The sequence below is a fragment of the Oncorhynchus tshawytscha genome, linkage group LG16 (assembly GCF_018296145.1).
Source record: "Oncorhynchus tshawytscha isolate Ot180627B linkage group LG16, Otsh_v2.0, whole genome shotgun sequence".
NCBI classification, from domain to species: Eukaryota; Metazoa; Chordata; class Actinopteri; order Salmoniformes; family Salmonidae; genus Oncorhynchus; species Oncorhynchus tshawytscha.
Window position 1 is genome coordinate 59371747 of NC_056444.1, and position 23912 is coordinate 59395658.

The 23912-nt window shown below is 42.3% G+C and overlaps 1 protein-coding gene across 11 annotated transcripts in view; it reads left to right on the forward strand.

The window, feature by feature from the left end:
• Window positions 1-23491, forward strand: part of LOC112216022 (protein NDRG3) — a 64070-nt gene extending 40579 nt beyond the window's left edge. Inside the window, exons 1-16 of one of the 11 annotated variants that reach the window (XM_024375603.2) lie at window positions 3335-3654; window positions 10412-10517; window positions 11451-11571; window positions 11691-11753; window positions 11872-11932; window positions 14036-14122; window positions 14229-14285; window positions 14399-14502; window positions 14580-14645; window positions 16241-16322; window positions 16460-16507; window positions 16739-16774; window positions 17305-17356; window positions 17806-17823; window positions 21070-21123; window positions 21964-23491. In XM_024375603.2, the coding sequence (XP_024231371.1) occupies window positions 3595-3654; window positions 10412-10517; window positions 11451-11571; window positions 11691-11753; window positions 11872-11932; window positions 14036-14122; window positions 14229-14285; window positions 14399-14502; window positions 14580-14645; window positions 16241-16322; window positions 16460-16507; window positions 16739-16774; window positions 17305-17356; window positions 17806-17823; window positions 21070-21123; window positions 21964-22133 (1185 nt within the window). In that variant the 5' untranslated portion in view covers window positions 3335-3594 and the 3' untranslated portion in view covers window positions 22134-23491. Of the gene's footprint in view, window positions 1-3334; window positions 3655-10411; window positions 10518-11450; window positions 11572-11690; window positions 11754-11871; window positions 11933-14035; window positions 14123-14228; window positions 14286-14398; window positions 14503-14579; window positions 14646-16240; window positions 16323-16459; window positions 16508-16738; window positions 16775-17304; window positions 17357-17805; window positions 17824-21069; window positions 21124-21963 lie in introns of those variants that run through there. The other 10 variants (XM_024375598.2, XM_024375599.2, XM_024375602.2 and 7 more) reach the window with 10 other exon arrangements.
• The last annotated feature ends 421 nt before the right edge of the window (window positions 23492-23912 follow it).

A 23912-nucleotide genomic window follows, 5' to 3' on the forward strand; every position in this document is an offset into this window, starting at 1 on the left:
AGACAATATCTTTGCAGTTTTGGAAACGTCAGAGTGTTTTCTATCCAAAGCTGTCAATTATATGCATAGTCGAGCATCTTGTCGTGACAAAATATCCCGTTTAAAACGGGAATGTTTTTTATCCAAAAATTAAAATACTGCCCCTAGAGTCGCAACAGGTTTTAACGTCCCAAATCTGCAGGTAATCCCCCCATTTCATGCTAAGCTAACGCTCCCTCCATCTCTGTGCTGGGGCTGCAGGCCTGGGAGGCAGAGCAGACAGACTGTTCCCCATGAACAGACTGAGGATTAAACCCAGGCCTGCCCAGGCTCCTCAGAGTTGGCAACCAGGCTTTGAACAAAGCCCCTGCCTTCAAAAATAAAGGGATAATGTGTACTAGTTTAGGGTCATGAAATATTATATTTGAATAAAAAGAAAACAATGCATTAAAAAAATCCATTAATATATCATTCTTGTGCAATTCATATCTATAGGCTACATTGAAGTTCTTCTTTTATTATTTTTATCTGGCATTAGTGCACAAGCCAAAGTTTTAGGGCCTAACTGTATGCGTACCAACTGAAACCTGACACAGTGGATGCTATTCTGTTTCTCAACAAGGCTGCAAAAGAAAGTAAGACAGAGTAGGCAATTATAGCCTCATAACTAGACAGTGGGTACTTTGATTTTCAAAACTTTTGTGTTATGTTTATTTTCTAAGCCTATTTTTTAGTATTATTATAATGCCGCTGTAAGGTATTAGCCCATACAGACAGTCAGCTTACATTTTTATTTTTTCACATTTTGTTTAGTTTCAGCAAAATGATAGGCGGCTGACTGTTCAATAAGCCTTTCAAATGAATAGGCCTAAATGCTCATGAAAAATCGAATTGTTCAATAAATTGTTCAAGGACACAGTAGACTAATTGTACAGTGCATTTTCACAAAAACATGTGCAAGTGTCAATTTAGGCTATTGTTTGAACTTTTTACTTTCAGCAAAACATTATGCTACCTACTGTTCAATAGGCCTAAATATGTAAGTCCCATGCAGCCATTATTATCTCTATCAATTCATTTCTGGGTTACAATTAAGTACCTCAGTGTGATGCATATTTTATTTATTTTTTCATTTAAAATGTTAAACAAGCAACAAATGGCTTCTTGGCAAAGAGCAATTTTTCAAGCCATAATTTAGTTAGGACTGTCTGGGAGTGGTCTTCGTGAGGAGGGGAAAACTAGATGTTATTGGTAGAGGTTTGAAACGTTCTTATTGGTCTATTAACTACTTTACAGCCTTGCCAAAACTCCATCCCACCAAAACTATTCAAACAGCTCTTACACAAAGGGTATTATCATAATTTTCACAGTATTATTCCAACCTTGTGTTTAGAATATATATAAAACACAGACAATCATGTTTTTGACTGAAATTAATACATGTTGAAGAAAACCTATGTTCAAGGGGGGTTGTACAGTGCATTTTCTATATTTGCATGTCGGGTGAACATACAGCTAAACTAGTGTTCACTGCAGATTTGACAATAATGCCCAATTCCAAATCAACCACTAACATGGCATTTGTCTAAGAACTGGATGGATTGGAATGGATAAGACATCTACAGTTGAAGTCGGATGTTTACATACATTTAGGTTGGAGTCATTCAAACTCATTTTTCATGGCTTTAGAAGCTTCTGTTAGGCTAATTGACATAATTTGAGTTAATTGGAGGTGTACCTGTGGATGCATTTCAAGGCCTACCTTCAAACTCAGTGCCTCTTTGCTTGACATCATAGGAAAATTAAAAGAAATCAGCCAAGACCTCCACAAGTCTGGTTCATACTTGGGAAAAATTTCCAAACGCCTGAAAGTACCACGTTCATCTGTACAAACAATAATACGCAAGTATAAACACCATGGGACCACGCAGCCGTCATACTGCGCAGGAAGGAGGCGCGTTCTGTCTCCTAGAGATGAACGTACTTTGGTGCGAAAAGTGCAAATCAATCCCAGAACAACAGCAAATGACCTTGTGAAGATGCTGGAGAAAACCAGGTACAAAAGTATATCAACAGTAAAACGAGTCCAATAGCGACATAACCTGAAAGGCCGCTCAGCGAAGAAGAAGCCACTGCTCAAAAACCTCCATAAAAAAGCCAGACTACGGTTTGCAACTGCACATGGAGACAAAGATCATACTTTTTGTAGAAAGGTCCTCTTGTCTGATGAAACAAAAATAGAACTGTTTGGCCATAATGACCATCGTTATGTTTGGATGAAAAAGGGGGATGCTTGCAAGCTGAAGAACACCATCCCAACCGTGAAGCATGGGGGTGGCAGCATCATGTTGTGGGGGGTGCTTTGCTACAGGAGGGACTGGTGCACTTCACAAAATAGATGGCATCATGAGGAAAGAAAATTTATGTGGACATATTGAAGCAACATCTCAAGACATCAGTCAGGAAGTAAAAGCTTGGACATAAATGGGTCGTCCAAATGGACAATGATCCCAAGCATACTTCCAGTTGTGGAAAAATGGCTTAAGGACAACAAAGTCAAGGTATTGGAGTGGCCGTCACAAAGCCCTGACCTCAATCTTATAGAAAATATGTGAGCAGAACTGAAAAAGTTTGTGCGAGCAAGGAGGCCTACAAACCTGACTCAGTTACACCAGCTCTGTCAGGAGGAATGGGCCAAAATTCACCAAATTTATTGTGGGAAGCTTGTGGAAGGCTACCTGAAACATTTGACCCAAGTTAAACAATTTAAAGGCAATGCTACCAAATACTAATTGAGTGCATGTAAACTTCTGACCCACTGGGTATGTGATGAAAGAAATAAAATCTGAAATAAATCTCTCTACTATTATTCTGACATTTCACTTTCTTAAAATAAAGTGGTGATCCTTACTGACCCAAAACAGGCAATTTTTATTTCAATTAAATGTCAGGAATTGTGAAAAACTGAGTTTAAATATATTTGGCTAAGGTGTATGTAATCTTCCGACTTCAACTGTATGTGAGGTAATTACCATAGTATGCCTAAACCTGATAGTTTAGGCAGATGTTCAATGTCAGCCAATCCACAGGTATTTTATTGATCCTCTTCTGTGTTCTTCCTCTGACACGCTGTGGTGATGTGTGTCAGGGTTGGTGAGCTCCGCCCTTTCCCTGACACTCGTTCTGCCCTCCTCAACCCTTCCTTACCCCTCTCCCGCCTCCTACCAGCCCATCTGACCTTCTAAGTCCAATTAGAGGGTTGCTGAGCGTCCAGACGACCCTGAGAGCTTTGCGCTTACCCAGCGAGGAACGCACCCTCCCTCTTTCTTTCTCTACACCTTCTCCACGTCTCTCTCTCTAGCTCCCATTAACACGTGCCTCTCCCTCGCTCGCTCCTTTAGTTTCCCTCCTCTCCCTCTTTCACGCATTACCCTCCCCTCATTTGGTGGGACCAGCTGCTGCTACCAAACATTTCAGTCGTTCCTTGTGGGCTCCATTCTGCTGCTGCCCCCCTCCTGCAGCCAGCTCTCCGCTCTGCTGCCAGCGTCACCACCACCGCCCCTTTTCAGACAACACAGGGACAGACCGACAACACTCCTCTCTTCTACTGACAAAATGACAGCCGTTCTGGACCTCAACCAGATTGCCATTGCTTGTTCAACCATTGATGTAATGGTGAGTGGGACTTTGTCGGTTTGTGTGTGGGGTTGTGTTTTGCTGATATGCCAGTCACCCTGTGGCCTGCCTGTTGATTGTGTGCTAACAAAGCTAAAAGCAAGCTGTCGGGGGTGTGTGTATGTGTGTGTGATTTTCTCTGCTCTGGCATGTGAAGGTGTGTTAGGTACTGTGGCGATGTGGGCGAGTGTATGACTGAGGGAACGAACAACCTGCTTCGCAAATTTGGGGCCAGTACCACTGCAAGCATTGTTTACCCCAGCAGGCGGAGTGGATGAATGGTGGTGAGGGTGGGAGTTCAGCACTGGGAGGGGTGCGGTTTAGAGGACAGGAGAAAGGTCTCTCTCCTTTGAGATGAAGGCCCTCTCCTTCTCTGCATTCCCTGTAATTACAGGAATCTAATATGGCACGGTTTGTTTTCCAGTCCCACTGACTGGTTTTTGTGTGCAGCATTTCTCTTAGAAAGGAGAAATTAACCACCAGCTGGGACAAGGTTTATTTTTTAAATGGCTGCCCTTCTTGCTTGTGGAGTCACGGCCTGGTGCCACTGTGTGGACTGGACCAGACTGGTTCCTTCCTCTTCTGGGATCAGTGTCTGTGCTCCTGTCTGTGGCCAGGCCAGACTGGGGAGGCTGGAGCTCTAGTCTTAGAGAGAAACAGACTCCTACCATATAATTTGCAGGTTATCATCTCTCCTCCTCCCTGTGTCTCACTCTTTCACCACAGGTTACGGGGGGATGTAGCCAAATGTTGGCACAGAGCAGACTGTTGAGTGTTTATCAGAACCCTGCCTCGCCTCCTGCTGAGACAACCTTGAACCTTTCTTCCTCATTTAGCTCAAAGTGGCTCTGTATAACAATACCACTGATATGATGACAATGGTGCTTTTCTTTCCGTATTATGGAACAGTGTTATTTTGTAATAAGGAACTAGTTTCAACTAGTTAACACAGCTGCAAAGTCAGAATTGGCTTCAAAATGTGTTTTTTTTTGTCTTCATTTAAGGTTAGGATTAGGCTTAGGGTTAGGTTTAAAATCACATTTTAAGAAGAAATTGTAGAAATGGGTGGCGTTTAGTCATAATTATGACTTTGTGGCTGTGGGCTCTGTTGTCGTGGTAACCAATAGTGTTCAGCGTGTGTGTTTTCTTTAAAGTGGAACTGATAGCGTTTGAACTACTTTGCAGATATCAAACAGACAATCATTATATCAGTTAAACATGACAAATTCCCAGTTTATGCTACAAATTTTTTTTTATAAGAGGTTTTCAAATTAGATTCTATTTGACTCAGCATTCAATGATGAACACTAAGGCATTGTTGGCAGAATAGATGGATGCAATTTAATGCATGATTAATTTAATTCACCAATACATTTCTTGGTAAATCACAGCTGGCCTGGTACATTGTTTGTTGCCTCCATTTGAGATGCACTGTTTCAATGACTCAATATTTTGGACAAAAACGGACGAATGTAACTAAGGCTGGGAATGTCAATACGATCAAAGGCTAGCGTATTTATATAGAAGGCCAAAAACACGGAGCGTAACGTTAGTTAGCTAGCTGGCTGCTAGGAGGATGTCATGTCAATGGAGGAGTGGGTGACTGAATTTTTCTTAATTGTTTTTCGGTGGCTAAACACAGCTAGAGATGCAGGCGTCATTTGGTTAGCTAGCAAGAACATGAATGACTTATCCAGGTAGCATATCTCTTGTATTCGCAAATTCACTCTGGCTATCGACTCCGATTTCAGAGCACTCTCATCTGAGTGTAGAATAACTGATGAATTTACAAACAAGCAACACCCTCTGAATATGACAGTGTCAGTAAACATAGGCAAAAAAAAGTAAAAGTCAGTCACGAATGCTCTAGATAACATGTAAAAAGCCTAACCAGCTCTGCTAGGGTGAGTAAAATGGTCAGAGTGAGGTGTTCTCTCATTTGTGTCTGGAAGTAGCTAGCAAGTTAGACAACTTTAGCCAGTTAGCTTGGGTGCTTGGTTGGGACAAGCATGCTTTGGCAAGCAAGCTGCAGAAGGACGAGGAGGATACAATTCCCCATTGTTTATCAGAGCAATTTTGATGGCCAACTAGCTGAAAAAGTTTGAGGTTTTATCTAATGTTCCTTCGTTAGATATTAGCTCATCTTGCTCTAGATAGCATTAGTTGTTGATCTTGTTGTTGATGTGCATAACTGAGGCAGAGAGAGCCTACCTTTTTCATGGTTGTTTCGTGAATAGGAATGTAAAGTTCCAAATGTAAGAGAACTCGTGGTATTTACAGAATCCATTCAGGTGTATTTTGTGTCCATCGAGAGCATCCTGATTGGTTGCATCACCGCCTGCTATGGCAACTGCCCCTCCCCTTCTTTGTTTTTACACTACTGCTACTCGCTGTTTATTATCTATGCATAGTCACTTTACCCCTACCTACATGTACAAATGACCTCGACTAACCTGTACCCCTGCACATTGACCCTTGTATATATAGCCTTGTTATTGTTATTTTACAGTAATACTTTTTAATACATTTTTTCACTTTAGTTTGGAAATATTTTCTTAACTGCATTGTTGGTTAAGGGCTTGTAAGTAAGCATTTTACAGTAAGGTCTACACCAGTTGTATTCGGCGCGTCTGACGAATAAAGTTAGATTTTTGGCAAATGCGTTCTGATGATCTAAAGTCGTGCTGTTGCAACTGCCTGTAAACACACAGTCCAGTTCAAAGTGAATGATGGCAGGCCCTACTGCCTGTAAACACACAGTCCAGTTCAAAGTGAATGATGGCAGGCCCTACTGCCTGTAAGCACACAGTCCAGTTCAAAGTGAATGATGGCAGGCCTTACTGCCTGTAAACACACAGTCCAGTTCAAAGTGAATGATGGCAGGCCCTACTGCCTGTAAACACACAGTCCAGTTCAAAGTGAATGATGGCAGGCCTTACTGCCTGTAAACACACAGTCCAGTTCAAAGTGAATGATGGCAGGCCTTACTGCCTGTAAACACACAGTCCAGTTCAAAGTGAATGATGGCAGGCCTTACTGCCTGTAAACACACAGTCCAGTTCAAAGTGAATGATGGCAGTCCTGTGTGGCAAAATACTTATTTGCATAAAGGCCTACTGTAGCTCCAATGGGCAATGGGGCACCTGTCTGCGTTGACTCCGGTCCTGGACGAGAGGGATGTTTTATTTCTTGCAGTGTCTATTAATTGTCCAAACACACAGCTGCTTTCCCACTCTATATTGCTATAGAATTTTCACAAAGGCCTTCGTATACGTAATTCCAAAACATTCTAAGAATTTATGAAAATGACCAAGTCACATTTTTTTACATGTCATATTCTTCCTGGGGGTGTATATGAACAGATTAAAATAAGATTTCATGTTGGTAAAATGCTGTTAGTTCCACTTTAACTAGGAAGTTACTCCTGATGTCATTTAGAGGGTGTAAATTGCAGCAGCTGAGCCCCTCTCCCCATCACCTGACCCATCCACTGTTGACAACCTCTGCAGTGCTTCCCTCTTCCTTCGTCACAACAAGCCAAATATCAGCAGTGCACAGCACCCTTGACCTTGTGCCAGGAACACACAAAAACAAACAATGAAGCAGATAGGCCTATGTCTGTTTTAGAATTTTTGGGACTGCTGCTGGTTTCAATGCATTGAGTGCTTTGTTTACTGTCTTGTTTTTTCCGTCAGGCTTCCATTTCATCTGGTAGTTAAAAGCCCTAAGCTACACAACACATTTTTGTTTTGTGGGTTAGACTACAGTTGTGGCACAGAAGTGGCAACCTCTACTGGAGCCTCTTTGGTCAGTGACTAGGCTGTGTGCTCTGAAGGCACCTCACATGAAGCCTCCCTCGCACACTAACAACCTTTCACACAGCCTGGCCTTTCAACCGTCTCTTCTATTTTTACTCCTCCGCACCTAGATACTGTAGAGTGTCAGTCTTCCAGGTGTCAGCTGGAGGAGAACAACCACACACCATGAATTATGATTTGAGTGACGTTATTGTCCTCATCTGTGTGTCTTCCTTCTCCAATGTACTGATTATCATAGGGTGTGTGTATATGTTGATGCTTTTTTAAGAAATGGGGTGTGTATGCAGCCAGCAGGCTGCTGAACAGCCTGGTTTAGCCTAATCTCCCCTACGTCTGTGTGGCAGCCATCCAGTGAGATCTGACGCAGTACGGCCCTCAACCACCCTCTCTGTGGTTTTCAACTGCACCAATGAACGGAAACTGAACACTGAAGCAGGCACACATATATTTAGCAGTCCTATATTTGGGTCTCTGCTTTTCTATTACAGTATTCGATTATGAAATAGACATCACACCATTATTGCTACCAGACAAAAACATGCATCACACACAAAGTTATTGAAACCACAACACCAGTTTGACTTAACAGTAAGCCTACTAGTAGGGATGTCCAACGTTCAGCCAGCTGCATGAGCCTATGTCTAGAGTGCCTGGTTAAACTGACCTTAGGACCATTGTTAAGTCTCTCCGTGGTTAAAGTAGGAAGAAATAGATGTAATTGTTGTTAGAATGTGAATGTGCTACATTTACTATCATGTATTGATTTACTCGACAGACACATGTAGAAAACCCCATTTCATTGAGGTTTGTCTGTTAGAAGAGCGCAAACGGTACACGTCGCTGAGGTTATTGTCCAAGTTCTATTGATTTTAATATAATATTGACGTGAGTGATTAATTTGAAGGCGCTATTGATTACAGTAGAACAAGCTAATCAATTCCAGTCTTGATGATTGCATGGTAGATATTGGTGAATGTGTGTGGGAAGCAACTTATGTATTGGTCTTCAAAATATCACAACTTATTTCAGCATATTAATTATTCATCTTAAACTGGTGTTTTGACACTCATCCATAAACCAAAAAGCAATGACGACAGGAAGCAGCAACAGTATCATTTTCAATGTATGTTTTTAGGAATATAAATGGTATATAAAAAATAAACAAATCTACATGATTCTACTTTATCAGTAAAAACTACTGAATGAGCCCAAAAATGTGCTATGATTTATTGATTTTGCTGATGATAGTGAAATAGTGAAAATATGTTTGTCCTGGCTACTACTAGAGTATGGTTGTTTCTCTATATGTATTGCCTTCGTTTATTGTGTTATGCTGATGGTGTGTGTGTGTGTCTGGAGGAAGTTGTGATCCGTTAAATGACATTCATGTGGAATTAGAGGCAGGCCTAAGGGCTGTGGACGGACTGCTATTTCCATCCTTAGATAATTAGATTAACCAGACATCAGCGGAGGCTACCTTGTGGCAGGCAGTGCATCTGTGAGACAGGACATGGAGCGGGCCCTGCTTCCTTAATCCACACAACATCTGCGCGTGTGTGTGTGTGTGTGTGTGTGTGTGTGTGTGTGTGTGTGTGTGTGTGTGTGTGGCAGTGGCGTGAGACGGAACAGTTTTGCAGAGTGGGTCATGATCCAGCCTCCATTATCAGTCTGGATCATCATGTACAGTGCCTTCAGAAAGTATTCATACCCTTCGACTTATTCCACATTTTGTTGTTACAGCCTGATTTCAAAATGGATTACATAGTCTCACCCATCTACACACAATATCCCATAATGCCAAAGTGAATACATGTTTTTACAAATGTTTGCAAATTTATGAAGAATGAAATACAGAAATATCTAATTTACATAAGTATTCACACCCCTGAGTCAACACTTTGTAGAAGCACCTTTGGCAGCGATTACAGCTGTGAGTCTTTCTGGGTAAGTCTCTAAGAGCTTTCCACACATGGATTGTACAATATTTGCATATTCTTTAAAAAATTCTTCAAGCTCTGCAGAGTTGGTTGTTAATCATTGATAGACAGCCATTTTCAAGTCTTCCCATAGATTTTCAAACCGCTTTTTAAGTCAAAACTGTAACTAGATCACTCAGGAACATTCAATGTCGTCTTGGTAAGCAACTCCAGTGTATATTTGACCTTGTGTTTTAGGTTATTGTCCTGCTGAAAGGTGAATTTGTCTCCCAGTGTCTGGTGGAAATCAGACTGAACCAGGTTCTCCTCTAGGATTTTACCTGTGCTTCGGTCTATTCCATTTCTTTTTATCCTAAAAAAAACTCACTAGTCCTTGTCGATGACAAGCATACTCATAATATGATGCAGCTAATACCATGTTTGAAAATATGTAGTGGTACTCAGTGGTGTGTTGTTGGATTTGCCCCGAACATAACGCTTTGTATTCAGGACATATAGTTGATTTCTTGGCCAAACGTTTTTTTTTTTTGCGAGGCTTTGGAAAACATCCCTGATCTTTGTGGTTGAATCTTTGTTTGAAATTCACTGCTCGACTGAGGGACCTTACAGATGATTGTATTATGGAGTATTGTGTGTAGGCTAGTGACACAAAATCTCAATTTAATCCATTTTAAATTCAGGCTGTAACACAACAAAATGTGTAAAATGTCAAGGGGTGTGAATACTTTCTGAAAGCACTGTAGGCTACCTGCTGACTGTTCCACTGCAGAGGACCCTGTTTTAATGAGTTCTACTGTATGAAACGCACATCCTTTGAGAAAATGATTGATTTTCTGTCTACTACTGGCACTTAGCCTCACTGAGAAAGTGTCCTACTCAGTGTATGAATTGTGAATTGTGTTTTTCCTGAAATCTGCACCTCCTATAGTATGACTGTCACTAAAAGGCTGGCTCCTCTAAGCTCCACAGACACCCCAGACCATGCTGTCTTGTGTGTTCCAGGAGCATGACATCGAGACCCCCCATGGTGTCCTGCATGTGACGATGAGGGGCAGCCCCAAGGGCAACAGACCGGTCATCCTCACCTACCATGACATTGGACTCAACCGTGAGTACAGCATCACACACAGACAGAGACAGGCTCTTATTTCAAAGCTTAGCTAGGCTAATCTCTCCAAACACACCTAATTACACTAAACAAAAATATAAATGCAACATGTAAAGTGTTGGTCCTATGTTTCATGAGCTGAAATAAAAGATCCCAGAAATGTTCAAATGCACATAAAGCTTATTTCTCTCATTTTGTACACAAATTTGTTTACATCCCTGTTGGTGAGCATTTCTCCTTTGCCAAGATAATCCATTGTTGTTTACATGTTATCTAATCCAATCCGTTGTGTGGGCGAGCGTTTTGCTGATGTCAACGTTGTCAACAGAGTGCCCCATGGTGGCGATAGGGTTATGGTATGGGCAGGGATAAACTATGGACAACAAACACAATTGCATTTTATCGAAGGCAATTTAAATGGACAAAAACACAGTGACGAGATCTTGAGGTCCGTTGTGAGGCCCAATTATATTATTGTCATTTTATTTTTTATGGTATCTGAACAACAGATGTATATCTGTATTCCCAGTCATGTAAAATCGATAGATTGGAGCCGAATGAGTTTATTTCAATTTGACTGATTTCCTCATATGAACTGTAACTTAGTAAAATCAATGAAATTGCTGCATGTTGCGCTTTATATTCTTGTTCAGTATATAATATCATGTTCTCATTAGAACAGTTGGAGATGATGTAAGAAGCTGGATGGTTGAATGTAGGCCTCATTTTTGGCTGTGGGGATATGAGCCACTAGATCAGACTGGATTGCACCAACACTTGGATGCCTCAATGGAAAACAACACTAAGAGTGTTTTAGCATCTTAGTGGATTTTTGTTGTTGATTACTTTGTGTTGCAGTTTCTGTTAGATATTAAGTAGTATGTGCCTCAATGAGGTGTCTTTTAAACTTGCCGTGTCTCTTCCTCCCTGCAGATAAGTCCTGTTTCAACACCCTGTTCAATTTTGAGGACATGCAGGAGATCACATCCCACTTTGCTGTGGTCCATGTGGACGCCCCAGGACAGCAGGAGGGTGCTCCCCCATTCCCCACGGGGTGAGAGACCGGTTCACTCCTCAGTCGTCGTCCTCAACATCATCTCAAATATGACAAAGTATCACCACAATCATGACTCATATGTTATTATTATTTTTGGTATTTTATGTCTGTCCCAGCTACCAGTACCCTACCATGGATGAGCTCTCTGAGATGCTGCCCTCTGTCATGGCTCAACTGAAGTAAGTTCTCCTGCAGTGTTTCTGTAACTAACTCTTGCACTGTCTTTAGGAAAGCTTCAAAATTACTTTATTATTGAGTCTTCTTCGAGGCCTATATTGTTCTCTTCCCTTTCCCCAGGGTGAACAGTGTGATTGGGATTGGAGTTGGAGCTGGAGCCTACATCCTTTCCAGACTGGCTGTAAGTCACCATTCGTCTTAGTCCCCCACATACCACATGCACTCCTGCTCACCCCACAGTAGATGGTGGTATCTAAACCTATCCATAAATCCACACCATTAAACCTCATTCCCCATCTTCCTCCATCTCCAGCAGCTAATCTCAGAACATGTTGACCAGCAGAGTCATCACGTTCCCTGCTCTTATTACCAGCTTCATTTAATCTCTCAAAAAGATAGAAGATTTGGATGAATCAGTTTCTCGCGAGTGCATGACTGGACTGATGGAGTCAGCATGCGAGTCTCATGTGGCATTGACCGGATATACAGTGCCTTCAGAAAGTATTCCTACCCCTTGACTTATTCCACATGTTTTTGTTACAGCCTGAATTCAAAATGGATTAAATATATATTTTACTCGACAATCTACACACTATACATTTCAGCTTTTCATTTTTTATTCATTGTAGTAAAAATTCTAAAAACATAATTCCACTTTGACATTATGGGGTATTGTGTGTAGGCCAGTGACACAAAATCTGAATCGAATACATTTTAAATTCAGGCTGTAACACAACAAAGTGTGCAAAAAGTCAAGGGGTCTGAATACTTTCTGAAGGCACTGTATATTACTGTACAAATGTTAGTTTGATGCTTAACATCGACCCTATTTCCCACCATGCACTGCACACCACAGTGTGCCTTGGCGGAGATAATGCATTCTGAAGGTAGGTGTGAGTGAGAGGAATACATTAAGAGCAGAGATTACTTGAAGAGGGGTGTTAATTATAGTTAATTTAAGCCTTGCAAACATCGGGCTCAATGTGGAGGAGAGAAGGAGAGAAGGAAAGAGAGAAACAGGAGTTGGAGAAAAGATAACACTTAATTTATGTGTTCATACATACTCTCAAGTGGGTTAACACCTAGTTTGTTTTATCCATCGTCCTCACTTATCTGTGGAAGTGAATTGGAGGCTGGGTAATTGGGTGGGGGATGATGTGGCTCTAATTTGTTGCTAAGAGCTGTGAAAGATGTCAAGTGCTGGGCTATAACATGAATATTTAGGTGTGTGTGTTGACTTTGCTGCTTGCCCTGGCTATAAAGTGGGAGGGCCTGGGTTCCTATCCAACCCAGCACAGTGTGGTCAGTGTACTGTCAAAGTAACCCCCTCCTCTCTCTCTCTCTCTCCCCAGCTTAATGAGCCTGCCCTGGTTGACGGTCTGGTTCTCATCAAAGTAACCCCCTCTTCTCTCTCTCTCCCAGCTTAATGAGCCTGCCCTGGTTGAAGGTCTGGTTCTCATCAAAGTAACCCCCTCCTCTCTCTCTCTTTCCCCCAGCTTAATTAGCCTGCCCTGGTTGAAGGTCTGGTTCTCATCAAAGTAACCCCCTCCTCTCTCTCTCTCTCTCTCTCTCTCTCTCTCTCTCTCTCTCTCTCTCTCTCTCTCTCTCTCTCTCTCTCTCTCTCCCCAGCTTAATGAGCCTGCCCTGGTTGAAGGTCTGGTTCTCATCAAAGTAACCCCCTCTTCTCTCTCTCCCCCAGCTTAATGAGCCTGCCCTGGTTGAAGGTCTGGTTCTCATCAAAGTAACCCCATCTTCTCTCTCTCTCTCTCTCTCTCTCTCTCTCTTCCCCCCCAGCTTAATTAGCCTGCCCTGGTTGAAGGTCTGGTTCTCATCAAAGTAACCCCCTCCTCTCTCTCTCTCTCTCTCTCTCCCCAGCTTAATGAGCCTGCCCTGGTTGAAGGTCTGGTTCTCATCAAAGTAACCCCCTCTTCTCTCTCTCTCCCCAGCTTAATGAGCCTGCCCTGGTTGAAGGTCTGGTTCTCATCAAAGTAACCCCATCTTCTCTCTCTCTCTCTCTCTCTCTCCCCCCTGCTTAATGAGACTGCCCTGGTTGAAGGTCTGGTTCTCATCAAAGTAACCCCCTCTTCTCTCTCTCTCTCTCTCTCTCCCCCTGCTTAATGAGCCTGCCCTGGTTGAAGGTCTGGTTCTCATCAAAGTAACCCCCTCTTCTCTCTCTCTCTCTCTCTCTCTTTTCCCCCAGCTTAATGAGCCTGCCCTGGTTCAAGGTCTGGTTCTCATCAAAGTAACCCCCTCTTCTCTCTCTCTCTCTCTCTCTCTCTCCCAGCTTAATGAGCCTGCCCTGGTTGAAGGTCTGGTTCTCATCAATGTAGACCCCTGTGCAAAGGGCTGGATGGACTGGGCCGCGTCCAAGGTGAGAACGTGCTCGCACACTTCAATGCTAACTCTGTGCATTGTTTTCTCATCATAGAGCCATAATAGATTGGCACCTTGGAACGTGTTATTTATTCTTGTTTCAGATGTCCGGCTGGACCAGTAACCTGGTTGACATAGTGATGGCCCACCACTTCAGTGACGTGAGTGTGTGGGGGCAGTTTGGAATGGTGGGAGACTAGGACCGGGGCAGAGCCTACTGGAGGAATACTGTGGGTGGTTGACAGTGATGTACCTATCTGTGCCATCTCCTCAGGATGAGCTGTCTGACAACCAGGAGATCACCCAGACATATCGCCTGCACATTGCCCAGGATATTAACCAGGACAACCTGGCCCTCTTCTGCAACTCCTACAACAGGTACTGTACATATAACCCCAAGATTAACTGCCCGTGTAGTTGGGTTGAATTGATTGATTGATGTATTTGTTTGACAGCCGCCGGGACTTGGAGATCGAGAGGCCCATCACTGGTCTGACTGAGGACACAGTGAACACGCTCAAGTAGGTTTATAACTGTGTATAACTGAATCAGGGTTTCCTTTAGGAAAATGTGGCGCCGGACAATGTGACCAGGAAGATTTTAATTTACCGCCCATTCGAGAAATTTACCGGACCCATATGCATTGGGTGCGTAACCCATTAGGGCGTCCACCTATAGTACTCAGAATGACAGAAATCACATTTCAATGATGGTCATTCATCTTAACAGAACATGCAACTCCTGTAATGAGGCAGCCAATAAAATATCTTTTTCAAACATTTTCCAAAATGCAATTCGTGGAAAAACACCATTCTAAACAGCTGTTCCATATGTGCCCGAGATGGAAATTAGAAATAGGGGGGAATCTAGAGATGCAGCAACTAGGATGGGTTGTTAAAATGACTAGGATTGTGCCTTTGGCTTCTGGACAAAAAAAAAAAGTTGAAATATGAAAACCAATAGAACAGGGGGGAAATGCTGGTTTCAATGGAATATGAAGTTAAGTTTCAAGTTTAAATGTCACGTGCACAAGTACAGTGAATTTCCTTTCTTGCAAACTCCAAACCCAACAATGCAGTAATCCAATATCAATGTAGTAGTAACAATAACACAAGGTAGAACAAAAACACACAAGAAATAAGAACAGGAGAAGTAAGAAGCTATATACAGGTTCCGTTTTAATACCATATTTCCAATGTGCAGGGATACTGGAGTGATAAGAGGTAGATGTATAGCCTTGAGGAAGTCTTTATAAAATAATTGCCTCTGTTTCAATGGTGGGGTTTTGCCTATAGGCTACTCTGAAGCAAGGTAAGACATACCTCATAATAAGAAGGAAAACGTTCAGGTTTCAAACAATTATGTATCAGTTTTCACAATGTATACTGACCCCAGCTCACATTGTAAAGTGGTTATTATGACTCGCTGGACTTTAATGGCGAATGGGAGGCGCACTTCAATTACCAGTTGAGAAATAAAAATGGTAGCCTAGCTCTTTTAAATCATGACTATGTTTTTAACACGCCATTGCATTTAGAATTGTTGCGCAATGACGGGGCTTATATTAAAGCAGGTTTTACTCCAGCAGCAACGATCTAAGGAGGTGACGTTGAGGGGATGTTCCGCTCACAATGGGCTCTGTCATAAATAAGATGCATGACGACTAACGACACTACACACCTGCCAATTTAGTGCCACTCAGTTATCCAAATTAACCTATGGACCGATGAGCATGACTGTCAAATGTTATCACATTGACTCGTATTTCATCAATGAATAAAAATCATTAATTAATCGTTATCTCCCGGTCAATTTGGCCAGCAACAATTCTATTTATCGGCTTTTCATTTTTTTATTGGCCAAATGCTGGCAATTACCAGCTAACTTGCCTTAATATTCTGACAGCTTTTTATTATTTTTATTATATAAGCTTGAAATGGGCATGGTCTAATTGATTAAACAAACAAGAACAAGGCTCTGTTAATGAACCAGAAAATCTATAGTTATTTCTGATTGATTATTAAAGTTAGCTGGCTATCTCATTGATCCTGTATTATACCCCTCTGCTTTCACTCTGAGTGTTGACTCTGTTTGTCCCTCCTGTCTCTCCATCCAGATGCACTTCTCTGCTGGTGGTTGGTGACACGTCCCCTGCTGTTGATGCAGTGGTGGGTGTCCACTATCTCCATGGCAACACAGTAAAGAATGAGTCAGGGGATCTAATTCTAATACAAAGTATCTTTAGAGATGATACTGGCCTTTCTAAAGATGAGGGGCTAGACTCCAAACTGTCTGAACTTCCATTGTCTCATCTCTCTCTCTCCCTTGTATACAGGTCGAATGCAACTCCAGGTTAAATCCAACCAAAACAACCCTTCTTAAGGTGTGTCCAGTTATTCGTTTCTTTGTAGCACTAGGAGTGGTAATGCCCCTAATGTGGTCCCTGCTGTTCTGCTCTTTAGTAATGCACAAGATCTGGATGGTGTGTAGATGAGTTTCAGCATTCTTGGAAGTGTTCGTAGGCCAGTGAATGTGTTCTGGCTAACGGCACAGTCCTCTCTGTGAGTTTGTTCACTCTGGGCATGTTCCTGATTCTCTCTTTACTTCCCTATAGATGCAAGACTGTGGCGGGCTTCCTCAGGTCATCCAGGTGAGTCATGAACAAGTTTTGTGTTTAGTTTAAACTACTAAATCTCAATGGCCAAGACAACTGTATTTTAGCCAACATTGCTCGTCCTAATATTTATATATTTCTTAATTCCATTATTTTACTTTTAGATTTGTGTGTATTGTTGTGATTTGTTAGATATTACTGCACTGTTGGAGCTAGGAACACAAGTATTTCGCTACAACTGCAATAACATCTGCTAAATATGTGTATGTGACCAATAACATCTGCTAAATATGTGTATGTGACCAATAACATCTGCTAAATATGTGTATGTGACCAATAACATCTGCTAAATATGTGTATGTGACCAATAACATCTGCTAAATATGTGTATGTGACCAATAACATCTGCTAAATATGTGTATGTGACCAATAACATCTGCTAAATATGTGTATGTGACCAATAACATCTGCTAAATATGTGTATGTGACCAATAACATTTGATTTGAACGCTTACTTAATTCAGTTTTCTTTTTAAATGGCTCAGTTTTCTGTTTGTGTCTTACAGCCGGGTAAACTCGCGGAGGCCTTCAAATATTTTGTCCAGGGAATGGGTTACAGTGAGTACTGCTCCTCTATCATCTCTCCTCACAGTACTTCAGTCCTCCAGTGTCAGGCGTCATGTTGGATTTGTGTATCTTCATGGTCTGGTTGTGTCAATCTGTTGACATGTCATCTGTTGTATGGCCTGTTTACTGAAGTCCCTCTGTCTCAGATTGAGTCATCAGTCCAACTGAACGATAGTCCATAGAACACTACTCTATCAGGCAACAGCCCTCCCCACGCACACACACACTTCTGACCTAAACTAAGACTCACACCTAATGTAGAATTCCTGTAGCACTTTAAGAATAAAGAGGAACCACAGTAGCTAGCTACATAATAACATTTAGTGGATGTGCAAGGCTGAGGTTACTGAGAGCCAGTTGTTGTATAAGCATGCAAACCATTATTCGTAACTGACCAGGGAACTAACCTCAAGCTAACCTTGTTTCCTGTCTGTTTGCAGTGACTTTTAACAACGGGTGTAAGTAGTTGTTTGATGCTGAGTAAATAAATGACATGTAGTAAGCATGATGGTCTGCATGGTCTCCTCTCAACACTCCTTGGTGTGCTGGATCTCTGAACACACTTGGTGTGTGGGATGATCTGTGAACACACCTGAGAATGGTTCCCCCAGGTCTTAAGATACAGTGCCCTGGACAGGGAGGGTGTTTACAGGCCCACATTTAAGGCCGTGTTTCATTTAGGCCACGTGTCAAACACGAGGCCTGCGAGCCGAATCTGGCGACACATTTCTATCTGGCCCGCACAATGATTTGGGTCGTTAATTAGTTTTGGCCCGTTTTCTTACCTCCCGCGATGCGCTGTACAGCACTACAAGTCACAGCAAGCACCGGCAGAGCCAGCCAGCGCACAGTACCATATTATCACTAATGGCACTGACCTAATCTTCTACCAGACTGAACTTTTAAAGGGTCATTGCTATAGCCTACAGAAAATGTCATCTTGATTGTCAAAAAGTAAGTTAAAGGATTTACACGCGGGTATAAATGACTACTAAAGGACAATAGGACACACAAGCTAGTATAAATGAGTATAAAAACAGTTGTCATCTACTTTCTGAAATTATTTTGTCCAACAACCTGCTGCACCTACATCTGTGAATTACAACCTGATGCACCTACATCGGTGAATTACAACCTGATGCACCTACATCGGTGAATTACAACATGATGCACCTACATCGGTGAATTACAACCTGATGCACCTACATCGGTGAATTACAACCTGATGCACCTACATCGGTGAATTACAACCTGATGCACCTACATCGGTGAATTCAATGTCAATTATGCTGCTTTCGTGTGTCCCGTTTACAGCGTACAGCGGAGAGAAAGTGTACAGACACTTGTCACAGTCCTAGCTAGGCTACTAAAATGTTGCAGTCTGACTTTGTTTTTAAAGCTTGACAATGAATAACCCAAAAGCTAAACCTGCAACAAAACACCATGCAGAGGACATACATGTAGGGACACATGTAGGCCATGTTTTTATTTGGAGATATTCAATCCTTTTTGATTAGGGTCACAACATATTATGCACATCTGCAAGCATAGCAGGAAAGGCTGGACAAATATAATTTCTTTGTGTTTCAATATGTTAAAATGGTATATACAGCATATGGCCCTTTATAAGCGGACATAATAAAGGGCCATATTTTTTCTAGTAAAACGGGATCTGGCCATTTGGTGTCGTAGTTGTAGGCCAATGCACATTTTATGGGGTAAAAACAAACATAACAGTCTGGCCCTTGAATTCGTTGTGCTTTTTCAATATGGCCGTCTTCTGATTTGAATTTGACACCCCTGATTTCGGCCTACTGGGAGCAGATCTGGCTTGTTGAATGATAATCATATTGTATAGACCACTTTCATAGAGTGAATTGTATTTACATATTGGGCACTGTATCTTATAACTTTGCCAAATTCCATTGGCTTTCTTTGATCACTGAGATGATTTGAATCGTTTTTTTAGCATTTCAAAATGTTTATATTTTGTTCATATAAACATTGCACAGTAAGGTTTGAGTTGCTAGCTCACAGAGTGGAAAATGGAAGGTGTTACATAATGAAAGCTGCTTGATTAGATTCTTACAATAGTCTGAGTTATTATTGTTCTCTCTCTGGAATCTTTTCATCAGAATGCCCTCTCTGTACCCTTGTAAACCTTTGACGTTATTAGTTTCTGAGGAGAAAAAAAACTCACTTACATAACCTACCACCCCTCGCCTGGCCCTCACTCCCCTCTCCCCGTTGCCATCACCCACTCTCCCCTGGTCCTCACACTTCCAGTGAGGGCTGCTTCTCCAGGTATGTTAATCTCAGTGGCAGATTAGTGTATTCATTAAAGGCTGCTCCAAGCCACACAGCAGGGCCTGGCCCCCTGCCCTGGGGACCTGAACTCCCATGAGCCCAGAGCCGCCTGGCTGGCCTGTTGTCCTCCACTCTGCTGAAATGTGCTGCTGCCACAGGGACACTCACGTGGGCTGCTCGAAAGCAATGTTAGAACAGCAGGGCCTCTACACAGGGAACCATGTTGATACTGCACAGCACTGAGACGGAACATTTGTTTCTCCCTTCTTCCAAATCCTCCCCTCTGAAAGTTACCCTTGGATGTTTTGTCTGCAACATGTGACTACAGAGAGGCGATCCAAGCGGCCCCAGCTCCCAAGCAGCCCCAGCTCCCAAGCGGCCCCAGCTCCCCAGGCTGGCACGGGACTAGGTGGTGCTTTATTACACGCTCCCTCACTCCTCCACCTCTTGGAAATGTTTGCTTTCCTGCTTGAAGAGACTGGGTCCTTACTATATCAACTCACTTAGTCTGGATACCAACTCCTAGTAATTAAAATGAAATGGGTTACAGTATAGGCTTGAAAAACTATTTTCACTCAATGCCTGATGGCTCTCCCTGCTCTTGTCTTTCTTGTGAACCCTCTCTCTGAGGTTTAAATAGGTTGGTTTCCTCCCTGTCTTAACTTTCCCCTCACACACCACTTTATGCTCAGGCTTTTCACTCACACCAGAAAACAATGGCAAGTTCCAGAAAGTACCTCCCCTTTCTGATAATGCCTAAACATTGAAACAGTAGAGGGACAAAGCAATGAGTACATTACGAGCCTTCCCAAACACATTTTAGCATAATGTTGGTTTGTTACTCTGTAGCATTCAGACTACTATACCTTGTGTCAGTTGGCTTGTCCCAGAAGGTCAGTGTTGTGTTGAAAGAAGCGCAGTAGGCTACCAGGAGAGTGGTTTGAGTGTGAATAGATGGAGCCCCTGTTTGAATGGAGTTTGAAAGGTCACTTTAGCTCTGTACACTGTAGTCCCATTAGGGAATTATTGCAGTGGGGGCACATTCTAGTAACTGAACTGGACCAGACAATGTTGACTAGTTGTCATGGAGCACACCTTGGTACAAAAGTCCTCTTTCAGGAATCTCAGGGCCACAGGTGGCATTCTCTTTAGTTTAAGAGAACAGCGAGAAGGCCTTGGAAGAGTCACATCCTAGCTATTTTGACAACTGTTAGGTATTAGCTTGAATGTAAAATTAGATACAGTGATAGAATGATCTGTTCCTGGTGCTGCTTCAAATCTCTCCTAGGTGAAGCTGGAGGACACAATTTGTTTCTTTTCTGATCTCCATTTGTGAAGACTGAGCATTAATCTGACAGTCTCGCCTTCATTTCTTCCCTCTCCATTAATGCAAACAGTCCCTCATGTACTGCTCAGCCACCTGGGCAGCGAATCAGGTACCAGGACCATAGGTAGCAGCCTCGGCCGTGCCGGCCTGCCATCTACACCTACAGTGCTCTGCCCTCCCCACCCTGTTTGCCCATCGCTGGTTGCCAGCTAACATTTTAGCCATCCTGTCAAGTCTTTCTGATTTGGTGCCATAAGATTTGAAGCATGACAGATGGTCATTATTTTGTAAGATTTCTTTTGTCTCTCTAAATGTGTGGTTTGAGAGAGTGTATGTCTGTTTATCAGGTAAAATGGTTGTCATCTGTCTGTTTGTTGCTTTGTTCTTTTTCTCTTCTGCACAGATGGCCCTCAAATCTCTTGTGCATGCTGCATTCTCATATTGGCCTTTCCTATTTATTCATTTTTTCTCCAACAGTAAAAATGAATTGGAACTCGACCTGATCAGGCAATCTATTTTCTTTGTGGGAGAATAATGAACACCGGGTAGGGATTCAGCTCAGACATTTCAGGCCCCAACCACTTGAATTAGATGCATATATTCATACAGTACATTCTGAAATATGGTGTGGAATCCAGTATTCCTGCTTAGCCGATATCATTCTACTTGATCCTAACTAAATGGCAGTGTAGCTAGCATGAGGTAAACAGTATATTGTGATCAAGTTATTGAGTCTTTAGGTTATTAGACTTCATTATTCTCCCTGGGCTGCAGACCACCCCATCTTGAATTGGGAATGTTGATGCATTTATGATTGTGGTATGATCACCAGCATCCTACCCCTAGCCACATTCCTTAAAGCAAGCTACCCCTCCCCCAAAACATTCCTACACATATAAACAGCAAATATCCTCATACCTGACTTCTTACTGTAATTGCTCTCCTCTTTCTCTCTTGTCTGTAGTGCCCACGGCCAGTATGACCCGGCTGGTGCGTTCTCGCACCCACTCTGCCTCCAGCATGGGCTCTGTGGAGGGTACCCGTAGCCGCACCCACACACAGCTAGAGGGTGCCACTGCCGCCGGTCCGGCTGTTGAACAGGCCAGGCCACAGACCATGGAGGTGTCCTGCTAAAGCACCATGCCCAGAAAACATCCTCCTCCCTCCTTCCCTCTCTCACTTTTTTTCCTCCCTTTCCCATGCTCAGTCAGAGAGGATTGGAATCCAGAGGGGGCGTCTGAAACGTGTTCGGAAAGATAATTTCTGAAGCAGTCCGGTCCTCTGCTGTGTTCACTCTCACTGTTTCCTGTTGTTGTCTATCTATCATGCCTTTCTGTGCATGACTGCGGTGGTACAGCAACCTGGAAGTCAGTAAGCAGCCGGGCGATGCTGCTTTTCTGGTTACCTATTTCACGTTTTGCTGTCTACCGCCTCTCTTTTTTTGTGGGTTTTTTATCCTTAAGATATATATGAGCTATATTTGTATTTATAACTACTATTTGGATCAGTGTGTCAGTTTAAAGAGGAGCGTTGGAAGAGCATCAGGCATTTTCTCTTGCAAAGTACTCTTTAAGGTGTTAGGTTCCCCGTTTTTCTCTTTCTCCCTCAGAGGTCTTCCTCACCTTGTGTGCAGATCAGACCAAATCACAACATCCCTCTCTACCTCCTCCTTAATGGTCCATTCCTAAATCAGTCTCATGCAGACTCACTTGCACACCTTTCCGACTACTTACAAAATCTCTTTATTTCAGTGTTTTTTGTAATTGTTATGTTGTGATTTGTGAAATACCTTTGCTTTCCTGTATTGCAAAATGATGTGATAAACCCACTCTTGTTCTGTACCTTTATACCAAGAATATCTGACAGCATGACCCTCTTGTAGATGAAATGTAATGAAGGTGTCTGTAAAATTGCTTTTGTCTAGATGGATCTAGAAATAGTTACCTTGTGTTATTGTTGATTTTTCTCTTTCAAGCAATTTATTTGAAATGGCAGGCAGGGTTGTTGATACCCCCATTGTTACTGACAGGCAGAGAAAAGAACCACCATTTCCTGTAGTTTTATTTAAAGTTCAGAGCAATCACTTGATAATGTTCTAAGTCAGAGAACCTAAACTAGCCCATAGCTCAGTGAGTTAGGCGTTTAACTGTGTGCCAGTTGAGGTACAGATAACATGACTGCCTCCTCCCTTGTATAAAACTTTCTAACTCATGTTTTCCATTCTAATTCAATAATGACGGGGTGAAAACAGCAACTGGTCAGATGCCTGAGGGACTGTGGATAGTGTAATAAACTGTTATTATTAATATTATTGGTCACTTTCTCTCTGGTATTTCTGCGTTTCTCTCTGATTGTACTACAGCTTGGGTGAGCTTGTGGTGATAATGCATTGTGCTCTGTCCCCATAGTATGGGTGTGTGCTGTAAGTCATACTGTCTGCTGACTATATACATTTGTACTGATAATAAAATAAAGCTAGAAGTTGTACATTACATTTGACTGGACTTCCTTCCGTCACTGGCCTGTGCATTTTCTCACTTGGTAAACTAGCCTAATAGCATGTGATTTGAAACCTAATCTAGCTAGCCTTATTGTGCTAGAAGTAGTTGTCACACTGATCAGACCATTGCTTAAAGCTAGAATCCTTAGTTGCTACAAAAATGAATGATGGATATACCCATTGATTCTTGAAGAATATAACTTATGAGCCTAGTGAGCTTAGTTCAACTGTCGAACCCCATCAGAACCCAAAATACAGTTGAAGTCGGAAGTTTACATACACCTTAGCCAAATACATTCAAACTCAGTTTTTCACAATGCCTGACATTTAATCCTAGTAAAAATTCCCTGGCATAGGTCAGTTAGGATCACCACTTTTATTTTAAGAATGTGAAATGTCAGAATAATAGTAGA